Source organism: Podarcis raffonei, chromosome 16 (genome assembly GCF_027172205.1).
Source record: "Podarcis raffonei isolate rPodRaf1 chromosome 16, rPodRaf1.pri, whole genome shotgun sequence".
Lineage (NCBI taxonomy): Eukaryota > Metazoa > Chordata > Lepidosauria > Squamata > Lacertidae > Podarcis > Podarcis raffonei.
Window position 1 is genome coordinate 35,205,722 of NC_070617.1, and position 22,617 is coordinate 35,228,338.

The 22,617-nt window shown below is 46.5% G+C and overlaps 1 protein-coding gene across 2 annotated transcripts in view; it reads right to left on the reverse strand.

Moving 5' to 3' along the window:
- The window catches only part of ADGRD1 (adhesion G protein-coupled receptor D1), a 286,097-nt gene extending 272,737 nt beyond the window's left edge, over positions 1 to 13,360 (reverse strand). For both annotated transcript variants that reach the window (XM_053368984.1, XM_053368983.1), the window contains exons 1-2: positions 12,635 to 13,360; positions 12,476 to 12,512 (exon numbers count right to left, since the gene is read on the reverse strand). In XM_053368984.1, coding sequence (XP_053224959.1) covers positions 12,476 to 12,512; positions 12,635 to 12,688 — 91 coding nt within the window. In that variant the 5' untranslated portion in view covers positions 12,689 to 13,360. The remainder of the gene's footprint in view (positions 1 to 12,475; positions 12,513 to 12,634) is intronic.
- Positions 13,361 to 22,617: the final 9,257 nt, after the last annotated feature.

Consider the following 22,617-nt stretch of genomic DNA (forward strand, 5'->3'; position numbering starts at 1 on the left):
ATCAAGTACAATATATGGAATTGATGAACCAGGAAATAGAATGGAAAATTAAACAAATGAAACAGAAGACATTTGAATCAGTGAATAAATGCGGGAAACTATTGGCTTGGCAATTGAAAAAACTAAATACCATCACAAATTTGAAAATGATATACAGGTGGTACATGACCCCAGTCAAGCTGGCAAAAATTTATCACTTGCCCGATAATAAATGCTGGAAATGTAAAGAAAATGAAGGTACATTCTTTCACCTTTGGTGGACGTGCCCAAGGATTAAGGCTTTCTGGGAAATGATTTATAATGAATTGAAAAAGGTATTTAAATATACCTTCCTGAAGAAACCAGAGGCCTTTCTTCTGGGCATAGTCGGCCAATCGGTGTCAAAGAAGGATAGAACTTTCTTTATGTATGCTAAAACAGCAGCAAGAATACTTATTGCAAAGTACTGGAGGACACAGGATTTACCCACTCTGGAAGAATGGCAGTTGAAGATGATCGACTATATGGGATTGGCAGAAATGACTGGCAGAATCCGTGACCAGGGAGAAGAGTCGGCGGAAGAAGATTGGAAGAAATTTAAGGACTATCTACAGAAATATTGTAAAATTAATGAGTGTTAGAATGATGTCGGATAGAATTTAAGTGGTTTGCAGCTGTAATGTTATGCGGGATAGGGGGAAAAAAGGTGTGGAATTAAGTTAAGAATTATTGATAAGGATTTGCTGAACCAATAATTGAACTGGAACACAAAAAGGGGAGGTATGAGGAGGTCGAGGAAATATGTCAATGAAAAATAACTATTGTGAACTTTATGTGTTTTTAACTTTTTTGTATTTTTCTACTTTTTGGTATTTTTTTTTTCTTTTCCTTTTTGATTCTTTTTTCTTCCTTGTATTAACTTTGAAAATCTTAATAAATATCTTTATAAAAAAAATGAAATTGGTAAAGAAGATCTATTCAGCTGGAAGCTCCCTGGGGAGTGTGCATACAGATCATTTCCTTCTCTTTCATTCTGAAGAAACAAACGGAGGTTATCTACAGCAGGGGGAAATGTCCTAGGAGTTTATTTAGCCCCGGCAGTGTGACTGGCAAAGTTGGAACTAAAATAGCAAGTTTGATCACTGCCAGAGATCCAGGACTTCTGGGGCTAAGTACGACTTACTAGTTCAAGGCTTGCTGTTAGGGAAACTGGGTGTGCTTGGAACAATGGGTTGTATCAACTGTAGGGCCAAGTTAAAGTCACTTAGTGGGATATCTATTCCGTTGGCAAAATGTTTTACTCCAGTAGACCACTATTGTTGCACAAGCGCTGGTAACTTTGTTTCTCAATAGACTCTGCAATCTGTTGCATGGCATGTTTCCGCTGGTGCAACTGTTGCATTTGATTCCTCTGTGGTGCAAACTTAAAGCGTACCTATCTGCAAGCACATACTCATCTTTGCCACTGGGGGCACAATATTTGCCTGGGCCCGGGCAACCCATGCTATGTCACTGCCAGCCACCAGGGCTTATAGTGTGGCTCTCCAGAGTTTCAGAGCAGCAGTCTTTCCCAGCGATCGAACCTGGGACCTTCTTCATCCAAGGCAGATGCTCTGCCACTGAGCTATGGCCCTGCCCCTAAACTGATCTTTGCTTCTGCCTCCTGGCTTGTTCTCTGGTCCTGACTACTGCCTTGCCCCAGGTTCCTGGCTCCTCAGTCACCCGACTGTTGCTCACAGGGCAGTACTAACAAAGAGACTTTTGCTGCCCTGCCCAGAGATGCTAAGAACTGAAGCTGGGTCAGTTGGAGGGACTATGCTACCACTCAGTGGATTTGTAACTGGCTGACTGACCAAACCCAAAGGGTGCTCATCAATGGTTCCTCTTCATCCTGGAGAAGAGTGACTAGTGGGGTGCCACAGGGTTCTGTCTTGGGCCCGGTCTTATTCAACATCTTTATCAACGACTTGCATGATGGACTCAAGGGCATCCTGATCAAATTTGCAGATGACACCAAACTGGGAGGGGTGGCTAACACCCCAGAGGACAGGATCACACTTCAAAACGACCTTGACAGATTAGAGAACTGGGCCAAAACAAACAAGATGAATTTTAACAGGGAGAAATGTAAAGTATTGCACTTGGGCAAAAAAAAATGAGAGGCACAAATACAAGATGGGTGACACCTGGCTTGAGAGCAGTACATGTGAAAAGGATCTAGGAGTCTTGGTTGACCACAAACTTGACATGAGCCAACAGTGTGACGCGGCAGCTAAAAAAGCCAATGCAATTATGGGCTGCATCAATAGGAGTATAGCATCTAGATCAAGGGAAGTAATAGTGCCACTGTATTCTGCTCTGGTCAGACCTCACCTGGAGTACTGTGTCCAGTTCTGGGCACCACAGTTCAAGAAGGACACTGACAAACTGAAACGTGTCCAGAGGAGGGCAACCAAAATGGTCAAAGGCCTGGAAACGATGCCTTATGAGGAACGGCTAAGGGAGCTGGGCATGTTTAGCCTGGAGAAGAGGAGGTTAAGGGGTGATATGATAGCCATGTTCAAATATATAAAAGGATGTCACATAGAGGAGGGAGAAAGGTTGTTTTCTGCTGCTCCAGAGAAGCGGACACGGAGCAATGGATCCAAACTACAAGAAAGAAGATTCCACCTAAACATTAGGAAGAACTTCCTGACAGTAAGAGCTGTTTGACAGTGGAATTTGCTGCCAAGGAGTGTGGTGGAGTCTCCTTCTTTGGAGGTCTTTAAGCAGAGGCTTGACAACCATATGTCAGGAGTGCTCTGATGGTGTTTCCTGCTTGGCAGGGGGTTGGACTCGATGGCCCTTGTGGTCTCTTCCAACTCTATGATTCTATGATTCTATGATTCTATGTGCTGTAACAACAAGAAGCAATACCTCATGATAACCATTTGCTCTACCACCAAGTGGGGGGGGGGAGAGAATATCCATTTTGTTTGCATTAAAATTCTGCCTAATTCACACTTCACAAAACACAACCCAAAAAAACTTTAAAATATTCTTGCTGACTAGGCCTCGCTGGTGTTGAAAGGGAGGAGTAAGCAGGGGCGTCTTACCCATAGAGGCTGGTGGCACAGGGCGCCAGGGCTCCAAGTTGTGGAGGGCACCAGAGAAGAGGTGGAGGCTGGACGCAGCACCTCCCAGCATCAGCTCGATGCCCCCACCCGCCTCCGCCATGCCGTGCCAAAGCAGCGCCACTCTCAAAGCCTCCGCCTGCCATGGCCACCACAGCACGGAGCGGCCAGCTGAGCCGGGAGCTGTCGCATCCAGCCTCCACCTCTTCCCCACCGGAGGAGCTGCCCTCCAGCCACTGCCTGCCTCCTCCAGCCCCGCAAAGCTGGGCACATCGCCAGCAGCGCCGTCCTCCCTTAAAAAGGTCAGCAACTCTGGGAAACGGGGGGGGGGGCGCCGGAGGGATCTTTGCACCACGGTGCCAGATATGCTTAAGCAGGCCCTGGGAGCAAGCTGCCTTGTCCCCGGCCTGCAAGGTGCTGGGGTGAAAACATCACAGTTTGGAGCTAGGGCAGTTTCCCCCTGGTGCCTTACAGCATCGGGGACAAGGCATCTAGCTCCTCCTGCCCTTCTTCACTGAGGAGCCACCTGCCCACGCAGGCAGCCGAGGGAAGAACAAGCTACATTGGCCCTGTCCGATGTAACTTGTTCTTCCCTCAGCAGTATGAGGGCCAGAGTGCGACGGCGGTTTCACCTGGTGGTATATTGCAGGTGAAACCGCTGCTGCTCCTGAGCTCCTTCGGCCACCAGCTCCTGACTGCAGCTGGTTTCTGCTTCGGCACGCTGGGCGCTGGTGGCAGAAGGACTCAGGAGTGTTGGTGGTTTCACCCATGATATACTGCCGGGTGAAACCGCCATTGTGCTCTGGCCCTCGTACCAGTCCTTAGTGAAGTATCGATACCCCACCCAGGCCTATTGCTGATCCAAGCATTTGATGCCGACCTTGACATTATCAGTTGTGAGGATATGCAACTGTTTTTAAATGTTCTGGGGTGTTCATAATGTTCTGAAACGTTTTTAGCTTCTTTTAATTTTATTGTTTTAACACTGGGGGTTTTCGCCACCACGGAGACGAAGAGTGGGTTAGAAATTCAATAAGCAGCAATAACAGTGATAAACATCTCATACTTGATGTGGAAATATGGGAAACGGAACGTAAGATCAGACAAATGAGAAACTGAAACGGACAAACTCATCCATCCTAAGCTGTGGCCCATCCACATTGTGTGGAAGGAGTGCAACCCTGCAAAATGGATTTTATGAGAGTTAGCTGGCACAACTGAGCGATGGAATTTGATTTAATACTTTGTTCTGCAGCGTAAGCGTTCAAGCCACACAATTGTTAAATCAACAAGTCTATTTGAAATCCTGTGTCTGTTTTTTTTCTTCCTTTTTTTAAGTCAAAGCAATACAAATAAAATATTCAGTGTGAAACACGGCCTGTGAAGAATCAGGAAGGATGAGCAGACCCAGCGCTGAAGAAACAGACTGTTGCTCACTAATACCCATATATAATCTGGAAACAGAATCTTTCTTATGAAAGAATAGAAGTGGACCTATTCCAATTGTATATTTTGTTTGCATGCCCTGGCACTCTCCCAGGTCCCTGGAGGAGAGCGAGGGAAAGAAAAGGGCATGTGAGGGTGGAGGGATGTGGTGGTGGTGGGGAAATAGTAATCAAGTTGTGAAGTTTCATGACTTGCAGCCCATGATCTGCAATGAACACATTGTCCAAACATTCCAGAAACCTTGTAAAAATTCAGATCACCACTTAAAATAAAACAGAAGCCATTTTTCACTGGTGTTTCAAACCCTGTGCCTCATAAATGGCAGAACCTATGAGGTAGTGAAAGATGGAGGGTGGGGTCCCTGTCTCTCTTTGTCTCCCCAATGCCCCCAACCCTTCTTTCTCCAGGACTAAACTGCTTCTGGCACAACGGAACACCGTGACAGAAACCAGAGTGCACAGAAACACCATTTACCTCCCCACTGCAGCAGTACCTATTTATCTACTTGCCCTGGCCTGCTTTCAAACTGCTAGGTTGGCAGGAGTTGGGAAAGAACAATGGGAGCTCACCCCGTTGAGGGGATTTGAACCGCCAAACTTCTGATCGGCAAGCCCAAGAGGCTCAGTGGTTTAGACCACAGTGCCACCCGCATCCCTGTTTGCTAATCCAACCTGCACTTGTTGCATAATAGCAATTCCCATCATGTCCCTTTAACAATGATCTCACGATGTCATTTTGAGGAAGCATGGGGGGGGAGGGGCTTCCACTGAGAGAAGTGGAATGGAAACCAAGCCTTACAAGGAATGCTTGAGGGAGCTGGGTATGTTTAGCCTGGAGAAGAGGAGATGTGAAGGCCATCTTCATATATCTAAAGGCTGTCACATGGAGGATGAAGCAAGCTTGTTTTCTGCTGCCCCGGAGTGTAAGGCCCAAACCAGTGGATTCAAATTACTAGAATGGAGATTCCAACTAAACATTAGGGGAAACTTCCCAGTGGTAAGAGCTGTTTGACAGTGAAATGAACTATCTCAGAAGGTGGTGGATTTTCCTTCTTTGGAGACTTATAAAGAGAGGTTGAGTGGCCATCTGTCAATGATGCTTTAGCAGTGATTGCTGCATTGGTTGGTGTTCCTTCCAACTTTGCAATTCTATGAGTCTAAGTTCCACCGACAGTCATTTTGAAAAGAGAGAAGGAAAGGAATGCTGTCACTGCTGCAGCAAATCAATAAGGCCCCTCAAAGCCTGCAAATAATGTCTAATGCCCCCCCCCAACATTACCATTAACTCCCTTCAAATTTGTCACGTACAAATTAGGAGACATTTTCTTACGGCGATCCCTAGCCATGTCCTGGGATCATGCTAATAATGAAATGTGTTGATGGTGGCATGGGTACTAGCCAATACATACCCAATACAACCTTTTTAAAAGAAAAACAGAAAGAAAATCAATAGAATTGAGCTGCCTGGTGACAGGAACCGCAGCAATATTAAACCATCTTTACCGTTCTTTTTTTAAAATTACATCTCCTTTCACTGAGAAGGAACTTGCAGCAATCAGGAAAGAAGTAGCCCATTCAGGAAAGGCCTTATGGAATGTGCATTTTAAAGGACCATTTGAAAGGCAAAGGCAGTCCTTGCTTCACTGATTTTTTTCCATTCTCCTAAGGGAGACCAACCACTCTACATTTTAAGCCTTCCGTTTAAGGACCATCCTTCAGCTCATTAATTTTGATGTAGGAGTAAAGAAAAAGTAAGTATGGAGCAGGATTAAAGCAGCAGCAACGGAGTCAACCTCTTCTCTTTCTTTGCAGGATAATACATCCTGAAGAAATACGGTTGTTAATTAAAAGAAAGAAAGAAAAAAGAAATGGGCATCAAAGCTCCTGTGGAGACTCTGAAAAGATTTGTATCAGGAAACGGCCTAATGCTTGGCCCGGACTTTCCAAGTCTATAAAACATGTGGCACTTACAGTATCCATCCCAGCCACAAAAAGCAGATGTTATTTGCGTGAACAGATCTGGAGAGGTTTTTAACAGTGAGCTGCAAACCAGCCACTCGTGCTGAGGCTGAGCTTCAGAGCAACCATAATTGCCGCAGAGCGTGGAGCAAGTTTTCGGCATCGCTGAAACCGCAACCGAGATCATTGCAAGTGGGATTGTGCGTATGGTTCCCAGTTCATTAAGGAGCCTGCTCAATGGGGCAAGATGGAGCAGAGCTCTACCACTATCTTTTTCCCTGCACCCCAAAACCCACAGCTCTACCTCAGTGGTCCTATGCCCCACAATCATATTCATAAACTTATAATTCAAGAAAGTCTCTCAAGTCTTTTCTGTGCCTCTCACAAACATCACTATAGCCAGCAGGTCTCACTCTTCACCTGCCTCTGGGATGGGGAGAGTTGGAACTCAGCTTAACCTATCTCACAGGTGTGAATTCAGGTAGATGCTGTACAATTGTACTACAGTGGAACCTCATGTTACGGACAGGATCCGTTCTGGAGGCCCGTCCGTAACACAGAACTGACACAAGCCAAAGTGCCATGTCTGTGCACACACACGGCGCGATTTAGCGCGTCTGCACATGCGTGAGCAGCGAAACCCAGAAGTAACCCATTCCATTCCTTCTGGGTTGCCGTGGGACGCAACACAAAAGCACATAACCTGAAGCGGACACAACATGAGGTATGACTGTACTGCATTGCTTAAGTGTCTACAACACTAGGTCCAGGGGTCAGCTGGTGGGGCAGGAAAGAAGAAGAAGAAGAAGAAGAAGAAGAAGAAGAAGAAGAAGAAGAAGAAGAAGAAGAAGAAGAGTAGTAGTAGTAGTAGTAGTAGTAGTAGTAGTAGTAGTAGTAGTTTGGATTTGATATCCCGCTTTATCACTACCCGAAGGAGTCTCAAAGCATCTAACGTTCTCTTTTCCCTTCTTCCCCCACAACAAACACCCTGTGAGGTGAGTGAGGCTGAGAGACTTCACAGAAGTGTGACTAGCCCAAGGTCACCCACCAGCTGCATGTGGAGGAGCAGAGACGCGAACCCGGTTCACCAGATTACGAGACTACCGCTCTTAACCACTACACCACACTGGCCATTGCTTCTCCTTCCTGCTCCGTCCACAGATGCTGTCATCCAGCCCACTGCTCAGCTTTCCGCAACTGATCAAGGGCTCCAGGTGTGCCGCACAGGGAGCGGGAGCGAGAAGTAGATGGCAGAACCTGCACCAGAAGATTCTAACATACAGAAATGTTCTTCAGCTCTAAATTGGGGGAGCTTAGTTCTGTTTGTGTCTGTGTTGTGCATAGAATGTTTTCATATTTTTAAGGCAAGTTTCTAATCCTTGTGGCTGCAATAATATAGATTAACTGCCCTATGAAATCTCAGAAGGGTGCCTGATTAAGGTTTATAGCATTGAAGGGTGGAGCCTGGGTGTCAGGATGAGCAAAGATGTTGGTTTCTCACATTTCCTCCTTTTTCCAATCTTAAACTCAGCTCTTCACATTTCCAGATCACTTTGCAATTTTCTTAATTAAGAAAGCCATTATGAAAATTCATCATTTTAGTGTGTGCTTTTCCTTATGTACGCATTTTAAATGCAACCTTGCCCAATATACACGTTTTTTTGAAAGCAATGTTCCAGAATATATGCATCTTTTTATGTCATTTTCACTAAGCTATGAACTTTCATGCACACTTTGCATTTTGCACACATTATTTGACTGGAGAACCACATTGCAAAATTGAGAAAAGTGCAATTTTCAAAGGATGGCTGTGTGTTCCCATGTTGCCTCGCAAACTGCAGATTAGGTAGGTTTGCCTTTAAATGGAAATGCCGCGCAAGGTTTTGACTGCAAGATTGCCCGTTTCATAACCGTTACTTGAGGCATTCAAGCAAAAATCTGCATAGCACCTCTATTAATGCAAAATTTGTTGAAATATTTATCACAGTTTGCTTTATGGGAATGTACGACCATTAAGCATCTGGTTGCAGGGTATTCCTGGACACATCAGAAGGGAACTGTAATAATCACTCAAAACTGCTCCCGGTATGAGAGCACTCTGTGGTGAATTGTCACCACATCTGCCACCAGTCAGCAGAGAGCAGCTCCCAAGTGTTAAGCTGCAAGACGTGAGCCTCTCCAATGTTCAGTTACAAGTGGTGTTCTCATACTTGTCAAGTATTAAAAGGAAGTACCGTATTTTCCGCTCTATAAGATGCCCCAGACCATAAGACGCACCTAGTTTTTGGAGGAGGAAAACAAGAAAAAAAATATTCTGAATCCCAGAAGCCAGAACAGCAAGAGGGATCTCTGTGCAGTGAAAGCAGCGATCCCTCTTGCTGTTCTGGCTTCTGGGATAGCTGCGCAGCCTGCATTCGCTCCATAAGACGCACACACATTTCCCCTTACTTTTTAGGAGGGAAAAAGTGAGTCTTATAGAGCAAAAAATACGGTATTTGACGTTTACTTACAAAGCCTGTAACTCACTTGCACAGGTTTCCTAACCCACGGTTGACCCACTTTGTGACCTATGGGTTGGGAAACATGGCCCTAGATCAGAATATTGCATCGGTGGATAAAATAAGGAAATGTCACTTTGTGCTACATGCATACACACAAACACACAGAGAGAAACAGCGTACAGGGGGGAGGTTCAAAAAGTATCTACATGGTGCTTAGAGAATAACTTGCACCTAAATATTAAGACAAAGGAGATGGTGTTGGACTTCTGGAGGAAAAGAGGGGAACCTGCCCTGTTGTATATCGGGGGGGCTGTGTGGCGAGAGTCTCCTCCTTTAAATTCCTGGGAGTTTACCTTAGTGAGGACCACACTTGGAAAATCAACATAACTCAGGTGGTCAGAAAGGCCCAACAGAGACTCCATTTCCTCAGGGTCTTGCGAAAGAATAATGTGAAACAACAATTGATGAACTCCTTTTGCCGGTCCACAATAGAAAGTGTCCTCTCATATTGTATCACAGTGTGGTATGCTAGCCTGACAGCCATGGACAGAAAGTCTCTACAGGGGGTGGGGAATACAGCACATGATATCATGGGCTGTCCCTTGAGTCCGCTAGATGGCATCACAAGGGATCGTTGCCTTAGGAGAGTGAGAAAAATTCTCAGGGATGACTCACACCCTGGCCATCACCTCTTTAATCTTCTACCCTCAGGCAGGAGATATAGAAGTATAATCAGCCATACCAACGGGCTAAAAAATAGCTTCTATCTGTGGGCAGTTAGGCTGTTGAAAGGAAAATATCATAGCGAAATTGACTTGTGAGGTGGTGTGTTGTTCGATAAGAGATTGAGTGTTTGTGAGGGGAGGCTTGTTTAATTTCATTGTACACAGGTTGTACAATGACAATAAAGATATTATTTTTAGAGTATTTCCTTTCATTAGCCTAAGAAGTTCTGGAACATAGCCTTATGCCAAGCCAGCCCACCCAACAGTATTGTCTACACTGGGGTCGGCAGAAGCTGGATTGGGATCTACTTGCAGATCTCTCTGGATAATTTGCAGTAGATCAGCAAGGCTTTCTGTCTCCCAACTGCTTTAATAATTGCAGCAACAAAACCATATCCCCACAACTAAGTTATAACTGAAAACAATATTCGAGGCCAGGCATCCCCAACCTTCAGCCCTCCAGATGTTTTGGACTACAATTCCCATCATCCCTGACCACTGGTCCTGTTAGCTAGGGATCATGGGAGTTGTAGGCCAAAACATCTGGGGGGCCGCAGGTTGGGGATGCCTGTTCTAGGCTCAGAGAGAAACCGTGTCCTTTCCTTCCATCTATATGTCTCTTGCACTTGGCTGCGGTTCTAATAAACAACAAATCTGATCAGATAAGACTGAAGTCTACCCAACTCTGGTCTACAGACTGTCTCCGGGAGTCTCAGATAATGGCATTTCCCAGCCGTACCTGGAGACGCTGGCAATTTAACTCAGGACCTTGCCCATACATTTCTCCAAATCTTGCAAGCAGCTCTCCAGCCAAGCAATGTGCACAAGGGTAAATTGTGCATAAAACTGCATATACAGCAGCATACAAAAAAAAAAAGCATTATATTAGGGGAACTACACTTTGAGGGAAATGTTCACGTTAAGCAAAATTTCATATTAATGTGTGAATATACGGAGAAATGTGCCCTAAGATGCAGAGGAATTTTCATGAGGACTTTAAAAATAAAATTTGCAAACAGAAGTGGGAATATGGGAAATGGAAGTGAAAGGGACAGATTCACACATCCCTAATTGCAGATCCGTCTGGACCAGATCCATGTGTCTCAAAGAGCAAAACAACACTTTTCCTGGCTATGTCATTGGAGGGGTGTTTGGGTTTTAAAGAAATGATGAAGATGAAGAAGGAGGAGGAGGAGGAGGAGGAGTTTGGATTTGATATCCCGCCTTTCACTCCCTTTAAGGAGTCTCAAAGTGGCTAACATTCTCCTTTCCCTTCCTCGCCCACAACAAACACTCTGTGAGGTGAGTGAGGCTGAGAGACTTCAGAAAAGTGTGACTAGCCCAAGGTCACCCAGCAGCTGCATGTGGAGGAGCGGAGACGTGAACCCGGTTCCCCAGATTACGAGTCCACCGCTCTTAACCACTACACCACACTGAAATGTGGCATTGGGTGGGAACTGACGCTTTGAACAGAGTGATGCAATAAGGGGTTGTTTAACCCCTTCCCCCCGTCCCATTTTCTGTATCAAAAGAATTGCTCTCCACCCCAATGCTGCTATTGGAGGAAATGCAGGCGTTTTATGGTTCCTCGCCTGACTCATGTTCTGGCTGTTGATGAACAAATGCATTTAAATGGATGGGGGTGGGGGGAATCTGTCCCAAGACTTTTTGCAACTGCATTGTACTTCTTGTTTTGCCCCCCATTTGTTACATTTTTATGAAGGGGCCAGCACACACGGCCCCTTTGCTTTTAATCTATAGATTTATTTTTAACTACATTCCTATAATTCCAACTGGCTGGAGGTTTTGGGTGGTTTGAAAAATATTTTTAAGCCTCACAACAACTTGGGAGGTAGATTAGGTTGACATGCACACAAGACAGGGCCTTCTCAGTGGTGTCTCCAGAACTGTGGAACTCTCTTTCCATTGATTTGTGCCTCGCCCCCGTCAGTACATGCATTTAGACGAGAGTTGAAGACTTTCCTCTTCAATGCTGCCTTAAACTGAGAACGCAATCTGGTTAGCTTAAGCTTTGTAAAGCATCCTGTATGTTTGCTAACATGGCTATTTCACGTTAACATGTTTCCTCCTTCTTGTTTGTATGTGGCTTTGTGAGGGCACAGCCCTTAAAAACAACTGAAATTAAACTTTGAATAAATAAAGAGTGACCAGCTCAATAGTTCCCAATGGGTTTCATGGATTAGTAGGAATTCGAACCCAGATCTCCAGCACTTTATCCACTACATCACACTGGTTCTTATAAACTCAGGAGTGTGTTCATGATCCAAAAAGCTGTGCCTTTGAGCCACTAAAGGAGCATAACCTCTCACATTGCTTACTAGTTTATTGGCACCCGAACAATACTGATCCCCCAAGCAATCTGTTCCAATTTGCTTGCACCATGAGACCAGGTCTCTACATTTGCTGCGCCTTGGGAATCTTAAGGTGCAAGCTAATCCGGGTAGTTTAGGTGTTTTTCTTCTTGTGTTTTGTTTAACATATTCCATTTGATTGGAAATGTTTTACAATCATGAAAATAAGAGTAGGTACTGATTTTACATGCTTTTAATTCCATGATTATACTGCTTTGATCTACCCTGAGACTTTAGGGTGAAGGGCAGAGAAGAGAGATAACTTGAGGTTTCAGCAAGCAAGCCTGCGCAAACAGAAGCCATCGGCCAACAAATAGCGGTGTCGTGGCAATTACAAAGATTATAATCATTTCAAACCAGCAAAAACCAAACGTTCCTTACCTGGGTGTTTGCGTAGCCAGGTATGGTTTCCATACACCTGCGTGTCAAAGAAAACAAAATAGATTTATATGAATATGGCACAAGGAAGCAAAAGTGTCAAAGAAAAAAACCGGGAGAAAGGTGGAGGGTGAATCTGTCAATTCCATGGGGGTCCTTTACCTGAAATAAAATCAGCAGGGAGAGGCAACACAACAGGGACAGCAAATTCTCCATAGTTCCTGTCCTGGAAGTGAAAACCAAAGCAAACTCTCCAGTGAGTTCTCCTCGGTTCACAAAACATTAACTCTCTGCACAGGTTTGTATTCTTTTCGGAGGGGCATTTCCCAGACAGGATCAAATAAAATAATCCATTCACAGGAGAAGAGGTGATCGCTTGCCGATGCCCGACAACAAATGGTTTTTTTCCCTTTGAAGGTGGAATACTTCAGTGGCTGGTAAATTAAATTCCAAAGAACTGAGCGAGGATGAATAGTTTAAGTGAAATCGGTACCATCCCGTGGAAAGAATCTGGAAAGTTACACGTGCAGGTTTCTGCCCACAGATCTTATTCCCAAGCGTCGTCTTCTGCCTTCCACTCCCTTTTTTAGAAATATCTTGTTTCTGTCTGAAGCCAGTGGGTGAGGACTGGGCTGATCAATAATGAAGGAGGTCCATTCTGATTATCCACCAGGCTCTCAGTTCTTCCTCTTTCCCACAGAAACTGGGCTGGACTGAGTTGCTCTCTTCCCGTACAGACTGGGTGGCTGAAGTTTACACCTCCATCCCAGTCCTCTTTGGGTGGAGAGAAAGTCAAAATGATGTCATGCTTTCTGCTCAAACTTTGTCCCATTTGGGTACTCTGTTTCTATATCGCATTACCAGCCAGACTCCTTTGCTGGGTCCTAACACCAGCCAGTCAGAAGGAAAGGGGGAGCTGTTGGAAGAGGAGGTAGCTCAAAAAAGGAAAAGGAAAAGTTAAACAGATGCCATGTGAGGAGTACGAAGCGAGAGCAAATAATAATTTAAATCTGTGTGAACCACAGTTTAGGTTTCTGTGTGAGAGAGAGATAGCAAACGGGAGTTTTTGTTACAATGCTATGCACGCTTAATAGCGATGAGCAAATCTGTTAGTTGTTCTCCATTTCTCATTCTTCCAATCTTAAGTTCTGATTTCCATATCAGTTTGGGTTTTTTCAAGTCTTCAGCAGCACTTTAGTGCCCATTTCTCTTAACAGACACATTTTTGTGTGCAATTTTGTCAAATATGCACACATTTGGCAAAGCAATTTCTCCTGATATAATGCATTTTTGCATTCTGTTTTCACTAATATATGCATTTTAATGCACCTATATGCACTTCTGTAGGCATTACTTAGCTGGACAACGGCACTGCAAAATTCAATGGGAGAAGTTTGAAAAACAGCTGGGTTTCCATTCTTGAACTGCAGATTAAAGGTAAAGGTAAAGCGACCCCTGACCATTAGGTCCAGTTGTGACCGACTCTGGGGTTGCGGCGCTCATCTCGCTTTACTGGCCGAGGGAGCCAGTGTACAGCTTCCGGGTCATGTGGCCAGCATGACTAAGCTGCTTCTGGCGAACCAGAGCAGTGCACGGAAATGCCGTTTACCTTCCCGCCGGAGCGGTACCTATTTATCTACTTGCACTTTGATGTGCTTTCGAACTGCTAGGTTGGCAGGAGCAGGGACCGAGCAACGGGAGCTCACCCCATCGCGGGGATAGCCCTTAAATGCAAAGTGAATGGAACTTCTCCCCCATCTCCCCTTGGAAGTAAGCGCCGTTGAACTCAACGAGACACATTTCTTAGAAAACATGCAGGAAGCCAGCCATAAATCCTCCAACTGCTTACTATCCACCAGGGACAGTCCCCATTTCATGGTCCTTGCTCCTGAAACTCTCTCCCGGTTTCATTTGAATTTTGCATCTTGAAAAACCATGTTAGTGTGCACACACATTATCAGGGCTGGAGAACAATCTGGAGCAAGTTGGAAGCCAGCAGCTCTGGGTCAGTTGAGGGCGAAAGAGTGATCAGGATCAGAGATGCCAGAAATTAGGAAGAGAGAACAAGCCAGGAGAAAACAGAACACTGGAAGCTGCCTTATCCTTTGCCTGATGCCTGGTCCATCTGGCTCAATCTTATCTACTCTGCCTGGCAGTGACTTTGCAGGATATCATGCAGGGGTCTCTCCCATCGGTACCTGGAGATCCCAGCGTTTGAACATGGGGTGCTCTGACCACAAAGCAAATGCTGTACCACAGACACATAGTCCATCCCCTAATACAAAGCTGACCTTCTAACCGTAGGGCTGCCATATTTTGAAGAGCAAAAAATAGGGCACAATTAGGCCAGGGAGGGGGGGTGAAGTAAAATAGTAGCAGTAAAAGATAAAGGTAAAAGATAAAGGTACCCCTGCCCGTACGGGCCAGTCTTGACAGACTCTAGGGTTGTGCGCCCATCTCACTCAAGAGGCCGGGGGCCAGCGCTGTCCGGAGACACTTCCGGGTCACGTGGCCAGCGTGACATCGCTGCTCTTGCGAGCCAGAGCCGCACACGGAAACGCCGTTTACCTTCCCGCTGGTAAGCGGTCCCTATTTATCTACTTGCACCCGGGGATGCTTTCGAACTGCTAGGTTGGCAGGCGCTGGGACTGAACAACGGGAGCGCACCCTGCCGTGGGGATTCGAACCGCCAACCTTTCGATCGGCAAGCTCTAGGCGCTGAGGCTTTTACCCACAGCGCCACCCGCATCCCTGTGTAAAAGATAAAAGGTGCATTCAAATATGTAACTATGGTAATTAAAATTGAGAATGACATACCCTCCAACATTTTGTGAGAAAAATTTGGGGCATCCCCCACCACCAGCATCCTGCATCTCTGTTGCTTGTCCCCTCCCTGCTACTGACTCCTTCCTCACCCACCTGCTCGCCTCCTCCATCCCTTCTCTCTTACCTTTGCTGTCTTCGGCCTCCTGCTCACAAGTAGTGGTAATAATAATAATAATTTTATTATTTATACCTCACCCATCTGACTGGGTTTCCCCAGCCACCCTACAACATTTCTAAAAACATCAAACATTAAAAAGTTCCCTAAACAGGGCTACCTTCAGATGTCTTCTAAAAGTCAGGTAGTTGTTTATTTCCTTGATGTCTGAACAGCGGCGGAGGAAGCCTCTCGGGCACCTAGGGCGGCATGCCCGGGGGCGGGGCGGGGCGAACCACCCATAGGAACGGGATGGGGCGTGCCATGGGACCTCAGCCACCCTACAGCTGGGGGGGAGGCAATGGGCAGCCAGCGTGGAACCTGCAGGCACTGGAGACGCGTAATTCGGGCACACTGCAGGCCCCGTGGTGAGTGCTGCCTACCATTTTGTCACCCACCTCAGTAGGAACACCCGGGTTGGGCCGCACCTACTGCACCCCCTTGCTACGCCCCTGCATCTAAAGGGATGGTGTACCACTGGGAGGGCGCCGCCACCGAGAAGCTGCATTGCCAGATGATGCAAGGTTGAGCAGCCCCGGGAAGGCCACGCCAGACCTGGGGGCCACCAAAAACACCTTGAGGCCTATAGAGGCCCCAGGAAGGCTGCACAAAGCCGCACCACCGCCAGAGATGCCACAAAGATGGTGATTTTACCTCTGAAAAAGAGGATATGTCTGGGGAAACCAGGACGTATGACAACCCTATTCTACCGGGTCAGACCATTGGTCCACATAGCTGAGTACTGTCTACACCAGAGCTTTCCAAACTGTGTGTCATGCGAATGCTCTCCGTGCTCCTCCCAGGCCTGGAAAGGAGTTTATTTAATCTCTGGTTTGCTAGTAAAACTGAATTACTGAATTACTGTGTCCTAAAAAGTGTGTCACCGACATAAAAAGTTTGGAAAGCTTTTGTCTACACAGACTGACAATGGTGTGCAGAGGTTTTAGACAGGGATCTCTCCTAGCCCTACCCAGAGATCCCCGGGGATGGAACCTGGGACCAGCCACATGCAAACCAAAAGCTACAGCCCTTCCAGTAAACAGAGTGACACAATAGTGACACAACCGCTCTGTGAATTGTAGCTCTGTGAGTGGGGAAGAGGGTGTCCTAACAACCCCAGCACCTTTAAACTACAATTCCCATGATTCCTGGGGGAAGCCTTGACTGTACACAGTGATATATCTGTTTTAAACATGTAGCGCTGATGAGACCTAAAACAATAAAAATTCATCAGAAAACAAAACACAAGCCTGAACCTGAACAACAGGACTCTTCCTGTCCATGAGGTTTTTCCCAGTGTTGGCTCTGACCCGTTACACACACACACACACACACACACACACAGACAGAGCACATCTCCCTTTTCCTTTCTGACAGCAACCAAATACTCAGTGCTGACCATACCTGGGGGGGAGGGGGGCGGTCTGGCCAAACCTAACAGCAGCAAACCTAATAGCAGCTATTAGGTAAACGCAGCAAACCTGAGCATAAATATATATTTGCATGCGCACACATCAATGCACAGAAGTTTGCATGTGATGCAAAATAGCATATAAAATTGTGTATATATTGCTCTTGGCAATTTTCCCGGAGGACTTTGAAACTCTGCAGACTGGTGCAGAAATGTGGCAAAAACTGGACTGGCTATTGCAAAAAAATGAAAAACTGAGTAAAACTGAAATTGTCGGATCTGTCCACCCCTAGCTGGCTTGCCCCTCTGCAGCTAGAAGGGTGCTGCAAACCTTTGCACTCAATACCTTTTAAGAAAAATGTCTTTAGGAGGGGGACATCTTGGGCAGAGAGCCATTCCCCACTTTCCCTGTTCCAAATGGCTCATCCCAGTTGCTCCCCCTCCCCACATGTTCAAGCGCAGAGGGTGGGGTTAAGTGCTGGCACTATTAGCTCCACTTCACTCAAAATGAACCCCTCCCCTTTAAGACAGAACAGCCTAGGGGGCCCCTTCCATGTATTTGCCTGACTATGCTCCTCTGCTACCTGTGTTTCTACAAAGCATGTGCTTAAACCCTTAATTAAATTGCTAAGAAGAACCCTTTCAGAGTAAAAATAAATCCATACACGTCGTTGACTGTCCAACTGCTCCATCATCAGGAGGGAAAAAAGAACTGCAGCTTAAGGAAAGGATAAAAAGCACAACAGAAAGTTGTGCTTTATTTTGTTTTCGGTTGCTGGAAGGAAGGAGGCCTCTTAAGGAAAACCAGAAGCATGCAGAGAAACAGCAAAAGGGTGGATAGGAAGCTAAACAGCAGTGCTGAAGGAGCTGGCAGCAAGCTAGATGCCAGAGAACATCTAAGCCACAGTAATATATATGTTATATGTTTCTCTCCAAGTTGTAATGAAAGGAAGCGAACCGACTTCACACAAAACAACAACATATGGTGAGGGGGCTACAGTGGTTTCACTCCAGCCTGGCAAGGAGACTCCAGAAGTTGAGGGTAGAGCCGGCCCTACCATCAGACACAGCAAGGCAATTGCCTCAGGCGATCCCGGATGGGGACATCGGGACCGGGGGCAAGATGGCGGGGTGGGAACAGGAACAGGAGTCAGGAAGCCAAGGGTCCGAGGGCCGGGAGTCAAGAAGCCAAGGGTCCAAGGGTCAGGAAGCAAGGAGTCACGAAGTCAGGGATCGGGGCCCAAGGATCAAGAAGGAAGGAGTCAAATACAGCAAGGCAGGGAACATATTGCTGTGGCAAAGAGCAGAAGGGGAAATGCTGACCTTATATCCCTTCCCGGCTCTTGCCACCAGGTGCTTTGAGTTACCAGTCGGTCTCACCTGTGTGGCAGCGCCTTGCCTCTTCAGAAGGCCCCAGTCCTGCAAAGTCCTATTGGTCACAGGGCCTGGCTCCTGCACGCACACCTGACAGCTGGGATCCAGAGGCTGCAGGTCCCACCATATTGCCCACCTGCCACCGCCAAAGTGAGGAGAAACAGCAGCAGTGACGTAGCGTGGAGGGGCTGGGGGGCATGGCACATTTTTTTGAGGGGGCGCAACCAGATGCAACCAGGCACCCCCACAATTGGCTCCCTCATTGGAGCCTGGCTCCGCCGCATGAGGGAGCTGCAGAGACAGCTTCCTTGGGGGGTGGACCAACGCCTCCAGCTGCAGCTCCACCCCGGAGGGTCAAGCCTAACCCTGGAGACAGAGAGAAGAGAGTCAGCGCCCCCTTGCCCAGTCCTCTCCTTGCCTGGGCTGCAGTGCGCTTCCTTGTGCCTGGCTGCAGCTCTGCCCCCGGGTCAGGTCTAACCCAGGGGTGAAGAGAAGGAGGAGAGTTGGGGGCAGCTTCCCAGCCCCTCTCCTCGCCTGGACTGTGGCATGCGAGTGCACCCCCCCAATGCCGCTTTGCAAGGTGAAAAGCACACCAAGAATTCAGGCCAATATAAGTTTCAGCAGTGGGAGTGGTCCCTCCTCACAAATCAATAATCAATTGTAACAAAAACTAATCCATTCAAAAGTATGTATTCTGACAAGGGTTACAAACTCAAACAGAGATTACAAACTCAAACTCAAAAGGATATGTATAACACAATAATTCGTTACAGAATTAGAGTTAAGAGTTTATGAGTAGAGATAAGTTCATGTTAGTCCATAGTCAGATTTGACATGAAGGTCATCGTTTCAATCAATGAGCAGAAGTCAGAAGTCAATATATGGATCAGAAACCAGGACAGGGACCTGTTTCAATGTATTCACCTTCATCAGCTAATTTTTAAAGGATCGTGTAAGTTTGAAGAATTTGTATAAATATATCCTGTTACTTGTGAATGGATTCGTTTTTGTTACAATTGATTATTGATTATTGATTGGCGAGTAGGGACCACTCCCACTACTGAAACTGATATTGGCCTGAGTTCTTGGTGTGCTTTTTTCTGGGTATATTTAATAACAAGAACTCCAACTTACCGTATTTTTCGCTCTATAAGACTCACTTTTTCCCTCCTAAAAAGTAAGGGGAAATGTGTGTGCGTCTTTTGGAGCGAATGCAGGCTGCGCAGCTATCCCAGAAGCCAGAACAGCAAGAGGGATCGCTGCTTGCGCTGCGCAGCGATCCCTCTTGCTGTTCTGGCTTCTGGAATTCAGAATATTTTTTTTTCTTGTTTTCCTCCTCCAAAAACTAGGTGCGACTTATGGTCTGGTGCGTCTTATAGAACGAAGAATATGGTATTTAGCTTTGCAAGGTGAGCCACAGTGCGCTCCCTCCACACCCCACACCCCACCCCAGGCAGCCTTAGCATTCGCTTTGCCACCGAGTGGCAGTGACACTGACTCTGGCAAGCAGGGGCAGAGGAAGGGGGTGCAGTGAGGGCTGTCCACCCTGGGTGACACCACTGAGGGGGGTGACAAAATTCTGGGTGGCACTCACCACAAGGCCTGCAGCATACCTGAGCCACGTCTCTCCTGGGAGTGACACGGTGGCTTGGGCACCTGCAGGCTCCGCGCTGCCCCAAACGGTCTACCCGCCACCTCCCCCTCAACTGAGTGGAGGGAGGCAGGCAGACTCCTTGGAGGCCCTGGTCTTGCCCTGGCTTGCCCCGCCCCCGCGTGTGGTTGCCCCCCCCCGGGCGCACCCCAGGTGCCCAATCGGCTTGCTCTGCTGCTGCTGGCAAGCTCTCATTGCTGCCATTGGTTCTCCTCACTTCTCTGGCGATGGAAGGGATGGGACGAGCCGGCGGTGTCGCTGGAGTTCTGTCGGTGCCTCTTTTCCCCACCATAGCTGTCAACTTTTCCCTTTTCTTGCGAGGAATCCTATTCGGAATAAGGGAACTTCCCTTTAAAAATGGGAAACTTTGACCGCCAGGATCCCCACTTCCACCACAGAAGGGAGGAGAAGCAGTAGCAGAACCCCAGCTTTGGCAGCGGGTGGAGGTGGCAACTTCCTGTTTTGCCTCAGATGGCAAAACGAGACGAGCCACCTCTGGGTCAGAGCATTAATTCTGCATAGACTTTTTAAAAAGGAATTCTCAAACTGCTGTTGAAATGCTGAGAACTGAACTTAAGACTGGAAAAATGAGGAAACTGAGAGAAAATTGGCCAATTTGCCTGTCCCAAATGATTGCACCCTTTTTCTTTGCTAACTCTTCCTCGTCCCTGCTCTTTGCTGGCCTAGAAGTCCACCACGGCCCTTTGCAGCTTTTTGAGTGAAATATTGGCCACCTAACTCACAGCAGGTCACCTAACTCACAGACTCAGGACGCAGGTGGTGCTGTGGGTTAAACCACAGAGCCTAGGACTTGCCGATCAGAAGGTCGGCAGTTCGAATCCCTTCGACGGGGTGAGCTCCCGTTGCTCGGTCCCTGCTCCTGCCAACCTAGCAGTTCGAAAGCACAAAGTGCAAGTAGATAAATAGGTACCGCTCCAGCGGGAAGGTAAACGGCATTTCCGTGCGCTGCTCTGGTTCGCCAGAAGTTGCTTAGTCATGCTGGCCACATGACCTGGAAGCTGTCTGCGGACAAATGCCGGCTCCCTCAGCCAATAAAGCGAGATGAGCGCCGCAACCCCAGAGTCAGTCACGACTGGACCTAATGGTCAGGGGTCCCTTTACCTTTACCTTTAACTCACAGCACCCTTAACAAACTGCAATTACCACGTGCAGCCGCATCCTTAAGGCACATGACTTCCCTCAAAAAATCCAAGGAACTCACTGAGCTGCAATTCCCAGTGCCCTTAACAAGCCAGAGTTCTCAGGATTCTTCAGAGGAAGCCCCGTGCTTCAAATGCAAAGTGTGGATGTGAAATTTCTGCAAGCAAATCGGGATGCAATCTGAATAAACAGGTCATCTGGAGGAGGCCAAAAACATTCGGAAGGGTACCAGGTTGGAAAAGTCTGTCCTGGACATCTTTAGTTCTAGAGCTTCCTCCGTGGGTCGATCACAAAATCATATTAAAACTTTGTGTGTGTGTGTGTGTGTGAGAGAGAGAGAGGGGGGGGAGGGAGGGAGGGAGGGAGGGAGAGAGAGAGAGAGAGAGAGAGAGAGAGAGAGGGAGAGAGAGGGAGAGAGAGGTGGGTGCAAAGGAAGAAATGTTGCTTTGTATGTGACAGAGTCTTTCTTTTTTAAAATTAAACATATGGCTGATGAGCTAATACAATGAAACTTGATAGCTTGGTTTCAGAACTCTATTTCACACCGGATGCCTTCCAAGAGATTTTAGCACTGTGAATGCCAGAAAATTAGCTAATTGTCATAAGCTGGCAAAAGGCACTCCAGGAAAAGAATGAGAACCCAAAGTGAAAAATTCTCTTTTTTTCTGATTGCTTAAAAGGGAGGCTACAGAAAAGATGGGGTGGGTGGAGGAGTTTGTACTGCAGTTTTCTTAATACTGTTTTTATTGGAATTGCCTTCCTCTTGGTGATGCTGTCCAAGTCAGCTGAATCCATCTGTGCCATTCACAGACCCTCAAAGGGTCCCTAGTTTCCAGGGACAGAAGACTTCCTGGTTTCTGATTTGATCCCAGAATGTCCCACTTTTCCTTAGGACATCGCTATTTTCATCGGAGGGTATGGAGTTATGCAACCTCCAAGCCAAAGAGATTATACAACCTTTAGACAACATCTGAAGACTTCCCTGTAGAAGGAAGTTTTTGAATGTTGAATGTTTTATTATGTTTTTAGTCACTGAAATGTCACCAGAAGGGCAGAGAGGGGCAGAATGAGGTGTTTGCAGGCTTTTTCAATGGGTTTATTATTATTATTATTATTATTATTATTATTATTATTATTATTATTACTACTACTACTACTACTACTACTACTACTATTGATTTCACTGGTGTGCACGGTGCCTCAGAATGTAACCCCCACATAAACAGGTTGTTGCCTGCATTTATTTGTGTCTTTATCCTGTGAACCAGCCTGATATATTTTGATGAAGGGCAGTATGTAAATCTAATAGATGATCATAATTGAAATATTCTACCAATATCACAGGCGAGCTCAATATATTACAAATCCTTTGCAATTCTAGCTGTTAAGTTTCATTACAAATGACCTAATATCTTCAATGGCTTTGAAATCTAAAGGAGAACGGATAAAAAGTACTCCAAATGTATTTCTAAATAAGTAATGGAGATTATTAATGAGTAAAATACAGCTGATCCCAGTAGGAAAAAGCTCCCAAAAACCCACACACAATTGATGTGAGTTATAGCTTT